General features: G+C 34.1%; 1 protein-coding gene across 2 annotated transcripts in view; it reads left to right on the top strand.

The window, feature by feature from the left end:
* The window catches only part of ascc3 (activating signal cointegrator 1 complex subunit 3), a 372,889-nt gene that overhangs the window by 332,516 nt on the left and 21,364 nt on the right, over positions 1 to 19,009 (top strand). For both annotated transcript variants that reach the window (XM_069178640.1, XM_069178641.1), the window contains exons 35-36: positions 7,852 to 7,963; positions 8,463 to 8,597. In XM_069178640.1, the coding sequence (XP_069034741.1) occupies positions 7,852 to 7,963; positions 8,463 to 8,597 (247 nt within the window). The remainder of the gene's footprint in view (positions 1 to 7,851; positions 7,964 to 8,462; positions 8,598 to 19,009) is intronic.

Genomic DNA, 19,009 nt, shown 5'->3' with positions numbered 1-19,009 from the left:
CTGCAGCACCTTGTGGGTTGCATGTTCTCTTCACTCACTTGGGTTTTCTAGATTTGTCCCAAAGTCCTAAGACAGGCTGACTAGATTGACCTTGCACCCCGTGTCTCCATTCAAGGAATGATGGTGTTCATTGATTATTTTGTTCCAGAAATGAAAAAATATTGTGACGATCGAAACCTAACATTAAAAATTATTCTTACAGAGAGAGTTGTTCCATACGAATTTAAACTTGAGTTGAGTTCTTACCACCACACATTATTAGTGATCTTCCCAATAGATCAAGATGTGATCAGTAACTTTAAACGCACCAACAGTGTGTGAAAAAAATAAATAGCCTGAAGCAGCAAATGAATTTGATGGTTTCCAAAAGATCACAATTCGAAAAGAGTTGATGTTATCTACCTGCTGTATTTCTATTTGTTGTTTTAATGGGTTATAGGAACATTAAAGGTATATGCCAGTGTCTGAATTGTGTGTTACAAATGTATGTCAGGCTAATTAAATTATTCCTTATCCCTTTCTAAGTCATTTAACTATACTTTGCATTATTTAGGAACGTAACTTGGACTTACACTGGACCCTCTGCACTGTATTTGGTTCGCTACACAGGAAACATACACTCAGTCTAACATATGACCCCTAACCCTGTTCTATAATAAACTCCCACTTTAAATTGCATGGGCAAAGTTTCCACTTATTTTCAATAATTTACATTATTCTTATGTGGGAAAATTCCCTTTTATACGTCGCTTTCTGGTCCCTGACATACATATGGGATGTCCTGTACTTATGATACTTACTCATGAATAAACATACAGTATACAGTATTATTTTCATGGTCAATTTAGAGTATTATTGTATATTATTTTGCAGAGCATTTCTCAGAAAATGTATAAAGCAGCCCACAGATCATCTTTCTGTAAATGGATGCATTGATATATGCATAAACATTCTCCATTAGTCCTGAGAGCTTTATTAAGCTCTCTTAACATCTATTTACAAATGTGAGAAGCATTGTGCTTCTGTTTAGTTTGTGTTGTGAATATGCTGATCAGCCTCAGTTTCTGATCAGTCACACTACCCAGACCTACTTCGTCAGCACTTAGTCGATTACACTTTATTATCTGTTGTATTTCCTTATGATAAAAACACTGTAATCTATATGATTAAAGTTGCATTGAAGTCTGAGCGGTTTAATGTATTTGAATGAAACATACATATTAACCTGGTGGCACATTTAAAAAAACAATAGAATTATCTTTCTTTGTTTTCACTGATTCTGTGAAACCCCACTCTGTGTAGCAAGCTGCATGGAAACATGGTACACACCAGGTGTTCTTAATAGATAGCCCCTTTGAATAACAGTCTTACTACAAACGCACAAGGCCCTCATTTGTTTTGTCTTTGCAAGCTGCCCCAGAAGTGCTCTATATTCTTCAGTGTGTGCAAAGATTTGTTGGAAGTTTAAACATCAATGGAGATAAAACCTTCAACTACTCAGTACTATCTGCTGACGTATTAAAGACAAAATTCTCTTCCTCCTAGCTTTTTTCTCCCCAAAAACATCCGTTTATCCGTTTATCCGTCTAGTTTGGGGGAGCTGGTGCCTATTTCATATTTCATATGAGGATAAATTATTTTATTCCAAAATGTCTGACACATTTTGCAGGAAGCAGCAAGTGTGTGCTTTATTTTAAAAAAAGAACCTAATATAATCTGGGGACATGAGAGAAGTCCTTTTTGACTGTGAACTGTTCACTGCAAGGTTAAAACATAAATTACCGCTGTTTGAAAATAAAGCTGCAAAAGGCACACTGTATATAATTAAAATATTTATTATGAAAACTACTGGCTTTATAAAGGAATTGCTCTTTGCTCTGTTTTTATTATGTTTCATTATTGCACCTTTTTTATAAAGTATTATTATACTTACGCACATATGAAACAGACATCCATATATGAAGAATGTATACAAAGTACTTGTATTCATTTTGTCATCGGAAATGTGTTAACCAAAGTATACCACATTTAAAGTGTCAGGCTAAATCATGAATAACAGGGATTTCTGTTCATTCTTGTCCTCAATATCAATCATAAATGTGAGTTTGCCACCGGAGTAGCAGATGGCCAGGTAGGTGTCAGGATCCCGGCTCCTGATTTCAGAGGAACAGCCTCCCAGTTCAGATGAGTGCCCATCCGGATACACGGTGGACTAATTGCCCCCAGCACATTTCCAAGTGATACAGATGTATAGATTTATAAACTTATGTCTGGTATTATTAGAGTTGATCAAACTCATTTATATTTATGATCTGTCTCCACCAGATGTTTGATAAGAGCTTCAACTTGGTTCTTTAATTGCAGGCTAATGTATTAATTTATTTCAGTGTACGTTTTGACGCATGTGTTACTCAGGTGTGTTAGCTCAAATGTAACCAGCTGGAACTCTAAATAAGGAACAAAAGAGTTCATTGTAGGAGTGACACTTTGTCAGCCCCACCTGTGTCTCTTCATCACTAATTTAGACAGAAATAAGGGAGCAGATTCTTCATAAACAAGCTTAGGAAAGTTTACTTACACTTTTGTATGCTAAATGTGCTGGCATAATACACTTGCTGGACAACTATGTTAGAAAACAAGCAGAAACAGATAAAAAAAGTCTGATCAAGCAAGCAAATCAATTAAAAGCACTAAGCATCACCAGTTAAGTTGTAATTTAAGTTTCGAGACAATGGGGTGCCGCTGGACCAGGATTGGGAACCAAAGGGCAAAGGCATCCTCTTTCAGAGTCACGTTCATACAGATCGGTATTCATAGACTATTTTTCCGCTGTAAACTTGCAGCACAAATCCTATTATAAGCACTGTTTCTAAGAGTGCTTTCACATCCTCCCACATTACTACTTCTTAACTGCTGGAGTGTGTTTTGAGAGAACATTTCTTTTTTATGATATGGTAATATAAGAACATAAGAGATGTGACAAAAGAGAGTCCATTCAACTCATCTGGCTTGTTTGGTAGTTAGTAGGTAACTCATTCACCAATTTCTTGAAAATATCAGCTTTTCCAACATAGTTGGGTAGCTTGTTCTGCGCTCCCACAACCTCTTGAGGTAAAGAAATGCCTCCCATTCTTGATTTTTGGCACATTCCAGTTGTGCCCTCAAATATGATAGGAATACAAGAATAGTGTTTTTTCAGACAGTGAATTACACACACAGCATACTTTTGTTTACAGTGTATTAGATTGTTTATATTGAGATGTAGAAAAAGATGTACAAAATTCAGTCTACAATCACAGATACTGCAGTGACACATCACCTTTCATGAAACAAAATAACTTAGTCCTGTTAGCTAAAAAGGCTTAGTAACAAGTATCTCAAATTCAAATAAAGGGTTATATGTAGGGGTTAAGGTAATGTACAAATGTGCAATAGTTGCTAGATAGAATTTACACAACTGGATATCAAACAATAATATGGGTTTTAGTATAAAGGGATTGCTTTGCTAACTCATTGTAGTACCATTGTAGTCTATGAATGTCCTGGGGGAACTTGTAACTTGAATATGCTGTGACCGAGACCAAGGTTAATGCACATTTGTGGACTAGCTAGCGTACTTATTTTTGTTGCAATTGGTGTTACTTGTGTACCATTATTTTTATGTTTACACTGAAAGCTGACGTAGTAGTAAGAACATAGGACTGTCTAAATATTTGTGTCTAAATACAGTCTGGACTGAGCCTTTGACTTGCATGTCATCCTATCACAAACAATTAATTGTGCAATGAAACATTTAAAATTGCTGTGTCCTAAGAGAAAATTGGTAATAATGATAATAATGAAGCTTCTCTCCCTTTTTCTTTTTTCTCTGTCCAGGAACATAACTAAACAAGCATATTTGTACCATAACATTTTGTGGAATTACTTTCTTTCAGCATTTCAAGAGAGCTGCACTGTGTTTAATTATGGCTGACAGCCATAAAAATGCCATCACACAGGAATGTTTCACAAGGCAAAGCAGATGTCTTTTTCATTTCTGTAACCTTTTGCTTGGAATGACGTCACTTTAAACTTTCACATATGACCAGCTACACTTTATTTGTCCTTCTCAAAGTAAACATGAGACATTAAGACAAGAATTATAAAATAACTATAGGTTCTCAAATTCCCACTGTCAAAAAGCAAAAATACATACACCTTTCTTTGTGTCATATAGTAAACTACATTTAAATGAAAAGGAAAAATGGTTTTACTACTAGTATTATGCACCACAAGCCTCTGTTGGACTCCTCTAATGAACATTTAATGCCAGGTCTGAGCAGTTTACATTAGCAGCCTAAAATGTATCCAAATAATGACCGACTATAACAGGTATATGTTATCTTCCTTGAGTATTACAGTATGAATGTTTAAATGTTTTAATATCACCTTTACAGTGATATTAAGTTTTAACTGTGTATTTGAGAATTTCTTCTGACAGCATTCTGTGAATGCACTGTTTATATTTGGTCTATAGTATATAATCTGTTTTTTTTTTACAAGTGAAAGTATACAGTATATATGTATTATGTATTGCACATGTATACATATTGTTGCAAATGCTATAGAAATCCCATGTACTTTTTTACTAGTTTATATAAACCTACTACTAAAGTATCACTACCTTTAAAATGCTTGCCTAGAGGACAAAGATTGCTTGACAAAAGTCTTACTTCCTCTTCATACTCTCAATAAAAAGACTCTCAAAAATTCTGTAGACTTTTTAATATTTTTTGTAAATCAAAATTATAAGAAATGTGGATGTTTTTTGTCAATTCACAGGCATGTTTTGAAGGGAGCGAGAAAAAAAACATTTGTCCAATTTACAGTATTTGAGGTGCATACAAGGAAGAACAAATAGTGATTAATCCTTTATTCTCAATAAGTGACAAATGTATTTCATAAAATGATTACAGTTTGCTTAATATGAATTATGGGGCTTTATTTAAATGTTATACACTATACATTTAAAAAAACCAAGGTGCTTGTTAATAAATGATTCCTTGAGGCCCACTAAAGGCTGTTAGCCTGTCTAGCCCAGGCACTAGGAGCTATTAGGAAGAAACTGCCTCTGACTCTGACACATCTCAAGGGACTCGTAATTGTTGTGTTCCAGCAGCCTGCAATTGTGATCCTGCTGGCTTTCTCAGTGCGCCTCTGGCTATTAGAATCATTAAACAACTCAGCACCTGTTAACAGCCTTGTAAATATTCAACCCTGCTTGTGTGAAGGTTTTGCCTGATGTAGAGAGTACAATAACCAGCCTAATAAATTAACATCTTGACAAGTCAATTTGTGAAAAACTGTGTTTCACAGTTAAACAAATGAATAGCCGTGCAGATAAGAAAAGGCTGCTTTATTACGGAGAGAAAGATGGGTACATAAATAGATATACAATCACACGGATGGACAGAAAGACTGATAGAGAAGGAACGCTGTAAATGCCTGCATAGAATTTTCATTATCTTATGTTAGATATTACAATCCTAGTGAAAGCATTTCGTTTTGTAATATTGGAAAGAACAATATTTATGTATGTATTGGGTCTCAATAACAGGACAAAAATATTTAAAATGCAAAAGGAACAGAGAATTTTTTACTAATTTCAGATAAAACATTGTTATTGTTCACCTAGAAACACACATATCGTATATTGTACATAATTACAGTCCTTGTCATATTTAAATATATTTTCATTTCAACTTTGAAACCTTTGTTTTGAATGCCACAAAATTTTAATTTGTGTTTATGGGAGTGAGAGGTTGATGAAATCCTTGAAGTATCGTGGTTGTGATCCTGCAATGGGCACATGATGGTTTTGTGAGAATTCTGAATTAATTACATTTGTACATGATGTGCTTCACTAGTTTGAAAATTATCATTGCCTTGTGTCTGTGAGAGCAGTGTTCTACAGTCACAGGCTTGCCGCTGTGAGCTTTACTCTGTCAGCCAAGGAGCCATGCTTGAGTAGTGGAAATTGGGTGCACAGGCCAGTGTGCCTGTGGTTGATTTGGTATGCAAAAGCACTGCAAGCAGTTATGATGCTGTCCGGGAACTGTCTGTAAAGACTCACAGGTGCTTTCCAGATAACGAGTGATAGCTAATAATAATAGTCAGAATTAATGGATTTATCGTATGGATTGTAGATAAAAAATTGTGAAAACGCCCACTCGATAGACAGCAAAGCTGTTATTTACCTACTTCTTTTCCCCCAGGTCTAGTTTTATAAACAGAATATCATTTTATGGTTCCTAATTGAATTACCAGTACAATATTTGATCTAATTAAGATTTTATATTTATTAAGAATATAACAACTGTACATATATTTGTGTTGTGTGTATATTCACAGCAAGTCTTACAATACTAAGTGGAATCTTTTTCATTACAGTTTCAGAATGATTGTAAACTATGGTTGTTGGAACTGACAATATTGTTCACAAGCAACAAATGTATCAATAAGACACACTGTGATTTTATTGTTCATACAGCAGATGTGACTTTTTGACTTGGAACTACTGCAATAGCTGTTTTTCTTCCAACTTTTTATTTCTAAATTAATAAAAGTTGATAATTCAGAGTTAATAAGGTGCTTAGTTCTTGTACAAATTGGGTGAAACATGTATGGAAGCTATTTTTACTGTAGCTTTTCAGCTCAGTTAATACTAAAAGAAATCTGGTAGCAATTTTGTGATAACATTTAGACTCCCTCTGGACATTTTAGTGCATTTTGATAATCAAGCACCTCCTGTGAACAGTTCACAAGCTTTCTGATGAGTTTATGAAATCCCCATTGCTTAAGCTGTTGGATTTTTAGGAAGATAAAATTATCTCTTTGTGAATAGTTGATTAGATAAAGTGCATTAAAGCTATATGAGTGCAGTTTAAGGCAATATAGTACATCACCATGAGAAACTTCATTGTATAAGCCTTGGGTGCCTCAAGTTGCTGGAATTATTTACTGTTGCTGATTGTTGAACTTTTCTAGAATTAACACAGTTTTTTATTAAACTTGTCTTTATTAACTTTCTTGTAAAAGTAGCCATAACAACCTCATTATTTACAGGAGTAATACTATATTAATATTTACATGGTAACACAACACAATTATTGATGGTTTTAAGTACAATTGTCAATTGTTCTGTATTATATTAATATACGAATATTCCTTACAACTTAGTTTATGTGCTAAAAGGTTTTAAAGAGATATCCTGTGTTATTTCTTTGTAAATGTTTGCCATGCTTCAATCAAATGTCCTTTCTGTGTTAATGGAAAGATAGTCTGTGCTGCTAATGAAATTGTGATTTACACAATTGTGAGCTGATAAAGGATACAGTGATTTAAAGTAAGCTTTGGTCTGGTGCTACTGTATAACAGACTGTCTAGACTTTGCAGCCATTTTTAGTCATCTGAAACCACTGGATATGGAAAGTTTTAGTGTGTTGTCCCTTAGGAAATTTAAGTCAAATCTGAGTATCATTATTTTAGCAAAAATTTGATGGTCCATGACCACAAGTAATTATAACCTACTTATAAAGTAAGTTGGTATAAAAAATGTGACGGTATGGTTATTTTTATTTTTTTGTTTTTCTCCATTTCCCCATTACCTTGTTTACTGCTTATGAAGTATGGTCAGAATCTGTCCATTATAAATTCATTTTTACACAATTATAAAAGACAGTGATAAGTGATGCAAGGATCTCTTGTATCACAAGTGGCATTGTGTTTGCTTTCCAGAACGTAACAAACATATATATGGAAACAGGTGATTGTAAATTGCATTGCCAAGTTCATTTTGTTTTTTTCTTTCAGTTATTACAATTTGGATGATATAAACCATGACACCATCAACAAGTTCCTGTCTAACTTGGTAGAAAAGTCTCTAAGGGATTTGGAATGTTCTTACTGTATGGAAATAGGAGAGGTACGTTTTAACTTTGTTTTGTTCTTTTTAAAAATATTTTTCTTGCATTGGCCTCAACAAAATATTGGACTTTGACAATCATAGTAATTTAGCTAATGTATTAATGAGTGCTATATTATGATGCCTTTAGATCTCATATGCTATGAGGTCTGTACATAAAGCAGACATTAATCTATTTTAAAATTATTGTGTCACTTTCATTTTTGCATGTGTATTCCAGAGTACAAGCTCTTCTTTGCCCTCAGATCTTGACACTATCATTTTTAATACAGTCTTTTTAATGGGTTTCAAAACTAGTTTTCTGCTCAGAATGTTTTATTTTTTCTATTTAATCTTACATTTACAAAGGAAAAACTTTGCACTATTCCATGCTATTACTTGATTACACAAAATTGTCTTCACATGGCAAATGTATCTAATGAGTAGTCCTACTTTACTGAGGTGTATCTGTTTGAGAAAAAAAATTAAGAAACTAATGATCACTTTCTCTTTGTCTTAGGACAACCGTACCATTGTGCCCTTGACTTATGGACGTATTGCCTCCTATTACTACTTAAAACATCAGACTGTGCGGATGTTTAAAGAGAGGCTGAAAGCAGAGTGCAGAATAGAAGATCTGCTCTCCGTTCTCACTGTAAGTTGTGTTTTTCACAAATAGCTTTGGCTTGGTTTGATTTGGTTGAGAAACAATTTATCAGGGCAGAGGTGTAACCAGGAGCAAAGTTGATGCTATGTATTGACCAATAAGTGATGCACAGGCTCAAATGTGCTAAGGGCAGTTGCATTGCAAATGGACAGCAGTTTGTATGTCTTTAGTAATCCCTGGCACTATAAACATTGTGTCCACTGTTCTTAGAGTAGATATGTTAAAGAATGAATTATAGACTAAAATATTACATTACACTAGTTTTACACTAGTTTTTGTGGTGTCAAGCAGAAATAAGTGTCCCAGTCTTTATGTAAGTATTGGCAAAAGGATGGCAGAAGAAGCAATCGGTTTTTCACATGCAAAGCTCATGAACAGAACTAAAATACCTGACTACAGTGGGCTCAACCTCAAAGACAAAATGGCCTCCACAAAATGTTTCTTAAAACCTCAACAAATTTTCATTGCACCAGGTTTCTGACTCTCAAAATTTGCAGCCTTTCGTTACATCTGGTCCTAGTATGTGCCCAGATTTTTTTGTTATTTATACTTATTGGCATTTTTTTATTAGTATCAGGAGCTAAAAAGCACCTTATGCTGTTGTCAATATGCTAAATTTCTTCAACGCTTGATTTATCACCGTAGGTATTAATATGAATTTAAAAATACATACAATGATAGGAAACAGTTGTTTGTGCTATTACGAGACACCTCCCTTTAAAATGCAATTAGTAGGCCCTTAAAACGCAGTTAGTAAATATCACATATTAGTTAGTTTAGCCAAATCTATTCATTTTACTTATAGGATATGTTTATCATTAACTATTATCATTTGTTGTGATAGTTGTGATAATTGTACTCCCTGATCTAAAAAAATGTATCATAATTATCAGTGTTTTTCAAGCAGAAAACAGAATCTCCTACAGGCACATTTATTGTGGCAAAGAATATGTATGTGACCAAAAGCATGGAGTCACAACATCTAATTTATTTGCCAATAAGTTTACTGAATTTGCACTTCCATGTTTTTAAGAACTGTACCAAGTTACATTAAATTGATTTATAATGAATGCATTTATCTGAAAATAAACTGGGAAGTTCAATTTTCTTTCTGAAAGCAAAGGTTATAATGGTAATGATTATGGTAGTATCTAGCAACATTAACTTCAACATGTTCTCAAACTTATTGGAGCGCGGTATATTTTATTATAGTATAGTCCTATTTTTTGCCTCGATATAAAGAAAGTAAAACAGAAAACCTGAATCCCAAAATGCTGTGGTGAGAATATTAACATAACATTAATATATGAAGGCTGAATCATGTTTCTGGGGGTTATTCTATGTTAGTACCTTCTTATTGCCTTTGTATTGTGACTTATCTTTTGTCCATGTACTGTATGTGCTATCAAACAAATAGGAATTTACTAGTTTTGTACTTTTTTGAAGAAAATTATGAATTATAAAGTTAAGGTTGCAATGCTATATACACATTTCTACTTTATAGCATGGCCTTTAAAAATCTTGGACACACTGGTGGCTCAGCTAGTAAAGGTGTTTAGTTCAAGCAGTCCTGCCATTTACATGTTTACATGAGTTTGGGCTCTTTTCCTTTTGTGGAAATGCTTATTACTTTTTTAAGTTAGAAAATATTATTTTGGGTAAACAAGAGCAATAGAGTATTTTTTTTTCAAATATGTGTAAAAAGTTGCTGCAAGCTGACTGTACAGTAGTGTTCTCTTCCTCTCATAGAAGAATTTGATTGGCTGATATTACAGCAGCTAAGAAACCAGTTGCAGAGACTTTCTCCCCAAACATTGTCCTTTAAGGAAGGTGTGTACTAGAGCTCTCCACTGCTCTCCTGGTGAATTACACTCCTGTTTGTGGGATGCAGTTGTGTTGCTGTATATTGTCGAATAGCCTATGTTTAGTTGTTATCTGTCGTTATTTTCAGAGCGGTGGTAGAAACACTGGGAAATGATCCGTTTCATATAGTGTTGTGTGTTTTCTTGTTTTTTTCTGTTTCGTTTTGTGTTCAGATATTCAATGTTGACATTTCTAACGTTAAAAAAAGTAATTATCTCATCTCATAAAAGTAAATATCTTACAAATGGGACATTTTTTCAAGCATGTGCTTATAAATAATCCTTTTGATCCACCAATGCATGAAGACCTTCCCAGGAACCTTACCTACAGTAGGAACCCCTGAGAGTCTGGTACCCCATTATTTTAGCTTAATAGAGTAAATGTGCTGAATTAAACTAAGCAGATTCTATTGCTTGTATCTTACTGTACTGGTAAGATTGTCAGTGTGCCAGATTTTCTGTCTTACAGTGTATATATAGTACCTGTATTTTAAATCCTTATAGCTGCTAAATACTGTATGTACTGTATGAATATATATCCATGCAGTGAATAGAGTTTAATTAAGACACACGTTTCACACATTACTTGTAAGCTGTAAAGCTCACATGTGTAGGAAATCCTTAATGTCCTCACACTCTAATTGAGTTGTTTAACAGTTTCACATAGTGGTGCTTGCATGGACTGCAGCCGGCAGGTCATTAACTGGTAGGAGTCATCAAAAGATACAGCACCAAAGTTCACAACAAACTATAAACTATAAATTGGATGCAAATTCCGTTCACAATGATTTACTGTTCAAATAGATTTATTTGATTAAAGAAAGTGTATTGATTTCTGTTAGATTTTGAGTGTTTATTAGAGTGACTTAGGCAGGATGGTAAAAGTTGAACAGATTCATTATTTAAAGAAAAGCCATTCTTTTGTAACTGATTCAGAAGAAGAACATAGAGCGTAATGCAGCTCAGAAGCTCTTATACAGTATGACAAAACAAATCAATAAACTTTGCGTTAGCAACAGAACTCCTGGAGACCAGACCCTCACAGCAGATTTCTGGTTAGCCAGTTGGATGAGCTTTTATGGTCAAACTAAATTGGCAAATGTATACAATTGATATTGCTTACACTCTGTCACAGTCACATTTTCATTTATTTAAAATCTGTATAAGAGTTATTTTAAATTACTGCAAATAGCAATTATTTTATATATTTTTACTTTAGAATTTACAACTTAAAAGACACCACTATTTTTAAGTTACAAAAAAAGCAATTACAGAAAAGGAGCTTTTGTGTTATGCTTGTCTAGAAAAATTAAAGCTTCATGTTAGAATCAGTTGAAGAAATCACAAAAATGTTCAAGATGACATGGACTATAGAAAATAGGCAAGATAGTAAATTTGGATCCTACACTCCCAAAATTAAAATACTAAATGGTGAATGCCCTGCTTAAACCTGCAGTGAAATAGGCATCTGTTTAGATTGAATACAATAGCTTATAAATCCAATAAATACAAACAACAGAAGGCATTTTTTTAATCACTTGAGTTTTATGTAATGAGGTTTTTGATCTTCAGTTGCATGCTAAATTGTGCAGTACTCTCAATTCATAGTGTGCAGATGGAGATTTGAGTGCCTTATAAGCCACAGCTGGATTGGTTTCAGTCTTCCCCACATTCTTGGGTCAAAGTGATATTTTTAACTCGTGGCCGTGATGGAGCAGAATGAATTATTATTCATCAGTTTCCTAGTGGGATTCCTGCCAAAAGGAAGATGAATGTTCTTTAACTCAAAACAAATTCAGGTGGTGTTGCTAATCCTTGGTCTCTGAACAGCAGATCCAGAAAGACACCAAAAACATTGTTCATTTTCTGCTTTTCTGAAATGAAATGTTTTTAAACCTTAAAATGTCCTATCTGAAGCACACTGGCTGTACATATTAGATTACAAAGCTTTGATTTAGCAAAGTTTGATTTAGCATGAAAGGACAAATGGCACATAAAAATGCCTGGTGATTTTTAAATTTGTATGTATTATGTTTAAAGCTTGGGTTCAACCCAGTAAATATGTCAGACTACTTTGTCCAAGGCCACATTCTGGCTAGGTGTTTCCAATCAGTGCACTTGTGTGAACTTTAAGGATGTGGGCAACTACTGTAAGGTGTTTAGTTCCCACATTCAATTCCATCTGCCAGATTGTATGCATCAGTAAATGGCCAAAGATTCAGATTTAAACCTTGATAACACATACAGCATGGTACTTAGTTGTGTTATTAGTGTTTCCATTTTCATTAAAAATAATGTATACGTTTCATTTAAAATTGCAGTTTGTTCAATATTTTGGTTTTCAGTCCGTAGATGAGAATGATTGCGTATATGGTTAAACATGGCATTTTCTTTTTATTCTTTGGTCTGCGTTTGTAGCTCAGTACTTTTCATTACATGTGTGAAAAGACAGTGTTACATTCAGAGTTTAAAAGTAAGAAATTACCTTGATACTGGTATAGTAGAATCGTGCAACTGCTCTTATAATGATTTTTGTTTTTTATAATGTACAATGATCCCAAAAAAATTGAATTATGCAACATAACAGAGATACCCCAAGTAGAACATTGCAAACATCATGGAAGAAACTGAATTTTTGGTTTCTTAATGAATCACTTCATTATAGAAAAAATGGAAATTTACATTTAACAAAATAGTAAGATAAATTGTGAGATGTGGACAGTATGTTCTACTGTATGTCCACCATTGATGCGGTTTGTTATAAATGTTCTGGATTAAAGGTGCACAACTCCTGTGCTGGAAGGCCATTACATTTCTGTTTTTTTCCTCCTGATTACCAAATTTAACTCATTTTTTGCCTAATTGAACAAACTGAAAACTTTCCTTTACTAAAGTTGGGCACTACTGATCTAGATGTACAGAAGAACTTTCCCAAACTCATCATTGTTTCAGAGTTGTCTTTCAGTGCCAAGTCCATATAGTCTCAGAGTGCTCATTCATTCATTAGCTGGTAACACCACAATAATAATTTACAATAAAGTTAAAAAATAAACAGTTCCTTTTGGTTTTGGCAAAAATATGGTACAAAAAATGTACAATTTTGTAATTGTTTGCAATATTCTTAAAGGAATATCTGTATTTCTCATGCTACACTTTGGTTTGCTTTGAGAAATGAAGTTCTGCCAAAGCCTGCCTTGGCTACATAAATTGTATGCTGTAAATTTTTTTTTTTTATTGAAGATGATGAATCATCCACCAAGGGGTCCAGAAATTCGCCTCTCGAGAAGCGTTTAACAGTTTTGAATTTAAAATTTGAACTGCTGACTTCAGCATGTGCAATGATATGCTCTCTAACATTAGCTAACATCAGACAGTTGCCATTTAATTACTTTTGTTGGGAAATAATATTGTCTTAAAACATGTGATACTCTTTGAGGATATGTATATCTCTATAAAACTCATAAATAATTCAAAGATGGGAATGTGCGTTAATGTAATTTCCTTATTGAATCACATTTTCCAGGTGAAAAGTGCAGTGCTAGCATATGTATTAAGATATATAACAATAGCACTCACATGGGTAATAAAATACAAAAAAAATGATTACTGTGTGAGTTTGCATGTCTTTAATCAATTAATGATAGTAAGACGGAACTATGCAATTCTACTAGAATCTAACTAGAGTGTTTGGTACAAATATATGTGATTATGCCACTAATGGAGTGGTTAAGAAGTAGTGCACACAGTAGCGATATGTTTTTTTGTGCAAAAATAAGAATTTCAACTTCTATGAATGTGCTGCATAGTTCTTTAAAATCAATAGTGTTTAAAATCTTTGTGACCCTTCTATGAAGGTGGGGAAAACATATTTATCTGGTTCATCCTCTGAGGTTTAGAGAATCCTGAATAAAGCCCTCCTCTATACAGTAGGTGCCACTTTAATTACTCTAATTTCCTGCTGTAATGCTCCAGCTCCAGAAGAGATTCCACCCTCCAATCTCCCATGCACTGTTGCATGCAGCACTTTGTGTACATTTTTAGATCAGGAAATGAGTCAGTAATAGGAGTCTCAACAGTCAGTGCTCATGGAAATGCTAAATATGTCTTTCAGTGCCCGCAAAACCTAGAACTTAGACCACTATGAGAAGTCAAAAATATCATTTTTCAGAACAGCTAAAAAAGATATTCTGATTTTTAAACTAAAAGAAGTTCTGTTTATTTAAGGGTTAAAAATGTAATGTGATTAAATAAATTATGAAGTGTATTTATTTTAATTTTTTATTTAGTCTTGAATTGGATAGGTTTTCACCATGTAGCATTTGTGCGTGTCCTAGATACAGTAAAATACAAAAAGTGTCATAAACTGTATGTAAAAGTACAAAATATTATTTGGAATTCCAGAAGAAAAATATAAAAACATTATAAAAGTTGAGTTTTACTGTATAATGAAATAGCCTTACCCTCGCTGAAAACATTTACAGGCCCAAATAGTTTGGAGTTTTTCTCTACTATTATTAGCCATTTGTGTTCTATTGTAATTTTATAGTCATCTACTTAACATCTCTTGAACTGACTGTTATTTCTTAATTAAACTCAATAACTCAAACTGGACCTTGCGTTTCCATTTTGACTTTTTTTCCTGTTTATATGCTAGAATGGAACTGTGGCACTTAGTCTTCTTAGGCTTGTACGTAAGAAAAAATCAAACATTCATTTTTGGATACCTTATGTGAGATTTAATTTTTTGTTACAGCGTGCCTAGACTTATTCTTAGAAAAGTTCCATTTAACCTTGTTGAGGGCAATGTGGTTCTTGGTCAGTGTTTTCACCCAGTTCAGCAGAAGTGTGAGCTCCAAAGCTGTTTCCCTCTCGAGACACTTTGCCATGACCTCTGTGTGGCTCCTGCAGGTTGGCTGACCCAGGTCGTCACCAAGACCAGCAGCAATTTGTACTTTAGAGCTCTGACTCAGAGCTGAATGTGCAATGTGAAACCCCCTCAGAGGATTTCTCCTGAGCAGTGAAGCGTTTCGCCTCCACCCCTCCTCCACTTTCTTTATTAGTTTACCCTGTAGTTCTGTGAAGCGCTGGCATGAATCGGACATTGCGTTAGGCTCAATTATGTGTATTATTGTGAAATAATTATGTGGTCATGGCTGTGCCTCCTAAGAACTACATTAACACGTGGAAGAGGAATCTGGTGGTGTGGGGATCATTCTGCTCTCTGCAGTGGAGAAGTCTACAGCTGAATTCGTTGATGCATTTTTTCTGCAGTTAGTCATTAATGGTTTTTACGGCAATTTAATGGAACATTTTACAAATAAAATATTCTGTGGGGAATTACATTTACTGTATAAATGGGTAATTGCACGTTTCTATTAGATAGGCTTACTATTTCATATTTTTCTTGAACTTTAAATGTTATTATTAGTTAATGGTTTTCACATCCATAATATTAAAATTCACTTGGCTGTTTCTTAAGGGTGCATTTTGGTGTTTCTGTTTTCAGTAAGGAAAAACATACATCAGTCTCTTGTAATCCAAGTGGATTATTTTCTCAAAATCTTCCATTAAGTACCAGATAACCCCAACAGAGTTAATACTGAAAGAAAATAATAACAAAGGAGTAACATACTGGGAATTTAGTTCAGTAACAGGAAGCTGTGAATCAAAATACATTTAGTTTTCTTGTTTATCACAAATCTTTTGACAGTTTATCAAGGTAGTCAGCAACTATTTTTCTAATATCACTATTATTACATTGTGGTATTCACCTTAATACTATATAGATTCAAATTAAATCTATTCAGTGTTTGTCAACCTGAGCCCTCTATCATCCTCAAAAACTTTTCAAATAAAAATAAATTAAATCAAAGAAGGTACAGTAGCAAGTCCCAATGTGATCTACTGTTTTATGTTAAGAAGACCACTTGAATTTCAGTATTCCCATGACCAAAAACATAAAAACAGTGTAAAATGTAATTAACGTTTGTCAAATTGCCTCTCCTAAAATCTGATTTGCAAGTACACACCATGCTATGCTTACGAATTGTATTTTAAATCTTTTTTTATTTTTGATTATACTTATTTTTAAATTAGGCTCACTTTTGAGTCTAATCTTAAACTGCAATTTAGTGTAAAGTAACAATGTTTTTCATATGACATTGACTATCTTTCGATTATTGAAAGATAGTCAATATATAGTCATCTTTTATCAATCACATTTTTTTCTTTTCTATCCTTGAGTTTGATCTGTGTGCTCGTGTTTGTATAAAGAAACAGTTTTTCAATAAGATACTCATTGTTCATTATAAACATGATGTTAAAATCATTATAATACCGTTACCATTATTAAGGATCAATGACCATTTCACCAGAAAACAGAAATCAGCTCAACTGGATTCCATTTGTAGTGAATGGTTCTGTTCTTACAATGAACATTCAGTTGGAATCCATATCATAAGATTTTTGTTTTTTCCTCTTCAGTTTTGGCAGTTATCTCAGATAAAAAATGATCTACTGTATAGAATACCATACTGCACAATTTCAATTTACTAAGAAGCACAGCATTCTTAGAAACCAGACTGGCATTGTATTTTGTAAGACAGACTGACATTGCAACAGGTAGGCTTGTATTTTTAGTAAGTCTTATTTTTTTGTTCTTTTCTTTTATTAACCCACACTTTGTGGAGCCACTAGATCAGTCCTCAATTTTCCTTAGCTGACGACATTTGTGGAACAGATTGAGGTTTTCACTGTTCAAGAAAAGAAGAAAATAGAGAATCCTGAATGAACAGCAGGACCCAATTGATAGAAATGTGCAGCATGTTGCCCAATTCTAGCCACTCTTGTGAAGTCTCAGAAAACAGTAGCAGTGTCACAGACGGAGTTCATCGAAAGGTTGCCAATCACTGTCATTTAGCATTTGTGAGAGAAAACGTCTTTATTCTGAGACAGCTGGGCAAACCGAAGCCACAAACTAGCAGCTAGCAATTTGCCTGGCCTTCGCTAAGCAAACAACAGCAAGACATGCGCAGAGACCTCCATCACACAGGCTTATAATGGGCTCTAGCAACCTCTGTGCCCTCTATTCAGTCACAATCCCATCTGCACAAAAGCTTCTGTGCTTGTCAATTTCCTTTAATTACTGGCGTTGCGCTGGTAATAAACCTCTGTTTTTTTTCCTTCCTTTTTTTACAGTCACTGATCAAGCCCAGGAAATTAGATAGAGAGTTGGTTAAAGTAGGAGGTACTAATAATGTGCCTAGTAGTAAATAAAAACTATTTCTGTTTCTTGTGAGTATCAGTAGAGGCTTCTGACATCAAGGAGGGTCTTTTGTGCAACATCTCTGGCGGTTAAGAAGACAAAAAAACCTCTGTCTTAATCTCTTCAGCAAATTCTTCACAAGTGAAACTGCAAATGGCATGCAGTAAACAACAGGATCTCCCTCAGAGATGCAGACTTTGTCCTTTCTCTTACAATTTTAAGGAGAGAAAAACGTAGTACATTCCTGTCAGTTCTCAGTATTTTAGTTTTTATATACATTATTGTTTTAATTTAATAATTTGTCATAACTCTCTCCATTTATGTTTAATTACTTTAAATATTTTGACAAATGCTACATTTAGTGATTTATAAGTTTGTACCAACTTTATCTCACTTTTTATTCTCCTTTTAGACTAAATATTTTTGTATACAATGGCATAATGTAGTTAAATGCATGCTCATAGTTTTCTGCTTTTTTGAGTGATTTCTTTTAGTTTTGGTGTAAATCAAAGCAGAGCATTGCTGTATTGCTTTCTAGGTATGCATTCTACAGTGTACAGGGTGTTACTCATTCCTAATTTAGCTGGTGCTTTTATGCAAAGTGACTTATATTTGCACCCATTTATACAGCTGGGTACTTTACCAGAACCACTCAGGTGAAATACCTTGCTCAAGGGTGTAACAGAAGTGTCTCACCTAGGATTTAAATGCACACCTTTCCAATTACGAGTCTAGAATCCTAAGCACTGCTTCACAGTGCAAATTATTTTTTTCTTATACTTGGAGTCATTTATGAGAGTGAAAAATATTGCTACAGTATTTTTTAGTCACTTTAATAAAACCTTTTTATTGTTTATCTATATTGTCATATTTAAATAACATTGCAGACTTAGTGACCACAAAGAATTACTGTGGGCTGTATTATAAGAAAAAAACCTTGTGACTAAATATGAACACATTGTGTATTACATCTCCTTATCAGCCACCTCATTTCGTTTAAGATTCCCTTGTATTTTACAGAATCAGTATTTGATGGGTTTTGAATGGACAGTTCTGTATCTTGAGTTGATTTTCCTTCAGATTTGCCTTCAGCCATATCCATATTCACAGCCCATCAAGCCCTTTTGGCAGTGAGATGCTAATTTGTCTTCAACAACACAACAGATCTCCAGGTTTGACTGATGGGTTATTGTTACCAGTATGTCTTCGGGAGGAAATGGGAGCACCTGGAGGGAAACTATGTGAAGATAAGGAGAACGTACAAACCCTATGTA

This window comes from Lepisosteus oculatus, chromosome 2, assembly GCF_040954835.1.
Source record: "Lepisosteus oculatus isolate fLepOcu1 chromosome 2, fLepOcu1.hap2, whole genome shotgun sequence".
Taxonomy (NCBI): Eukaryota; Metazoa; Chordata; class Actinopteri; order Semionotiformes; family Lepisosteidae; genus Lepisosteus; species Lepisosteus oculatus.
The sequence above is the reverse complement of the archived record's forward strand: the minus strand, read 5'-3'. Positions and strand labels throughout refer to the sequence as shown.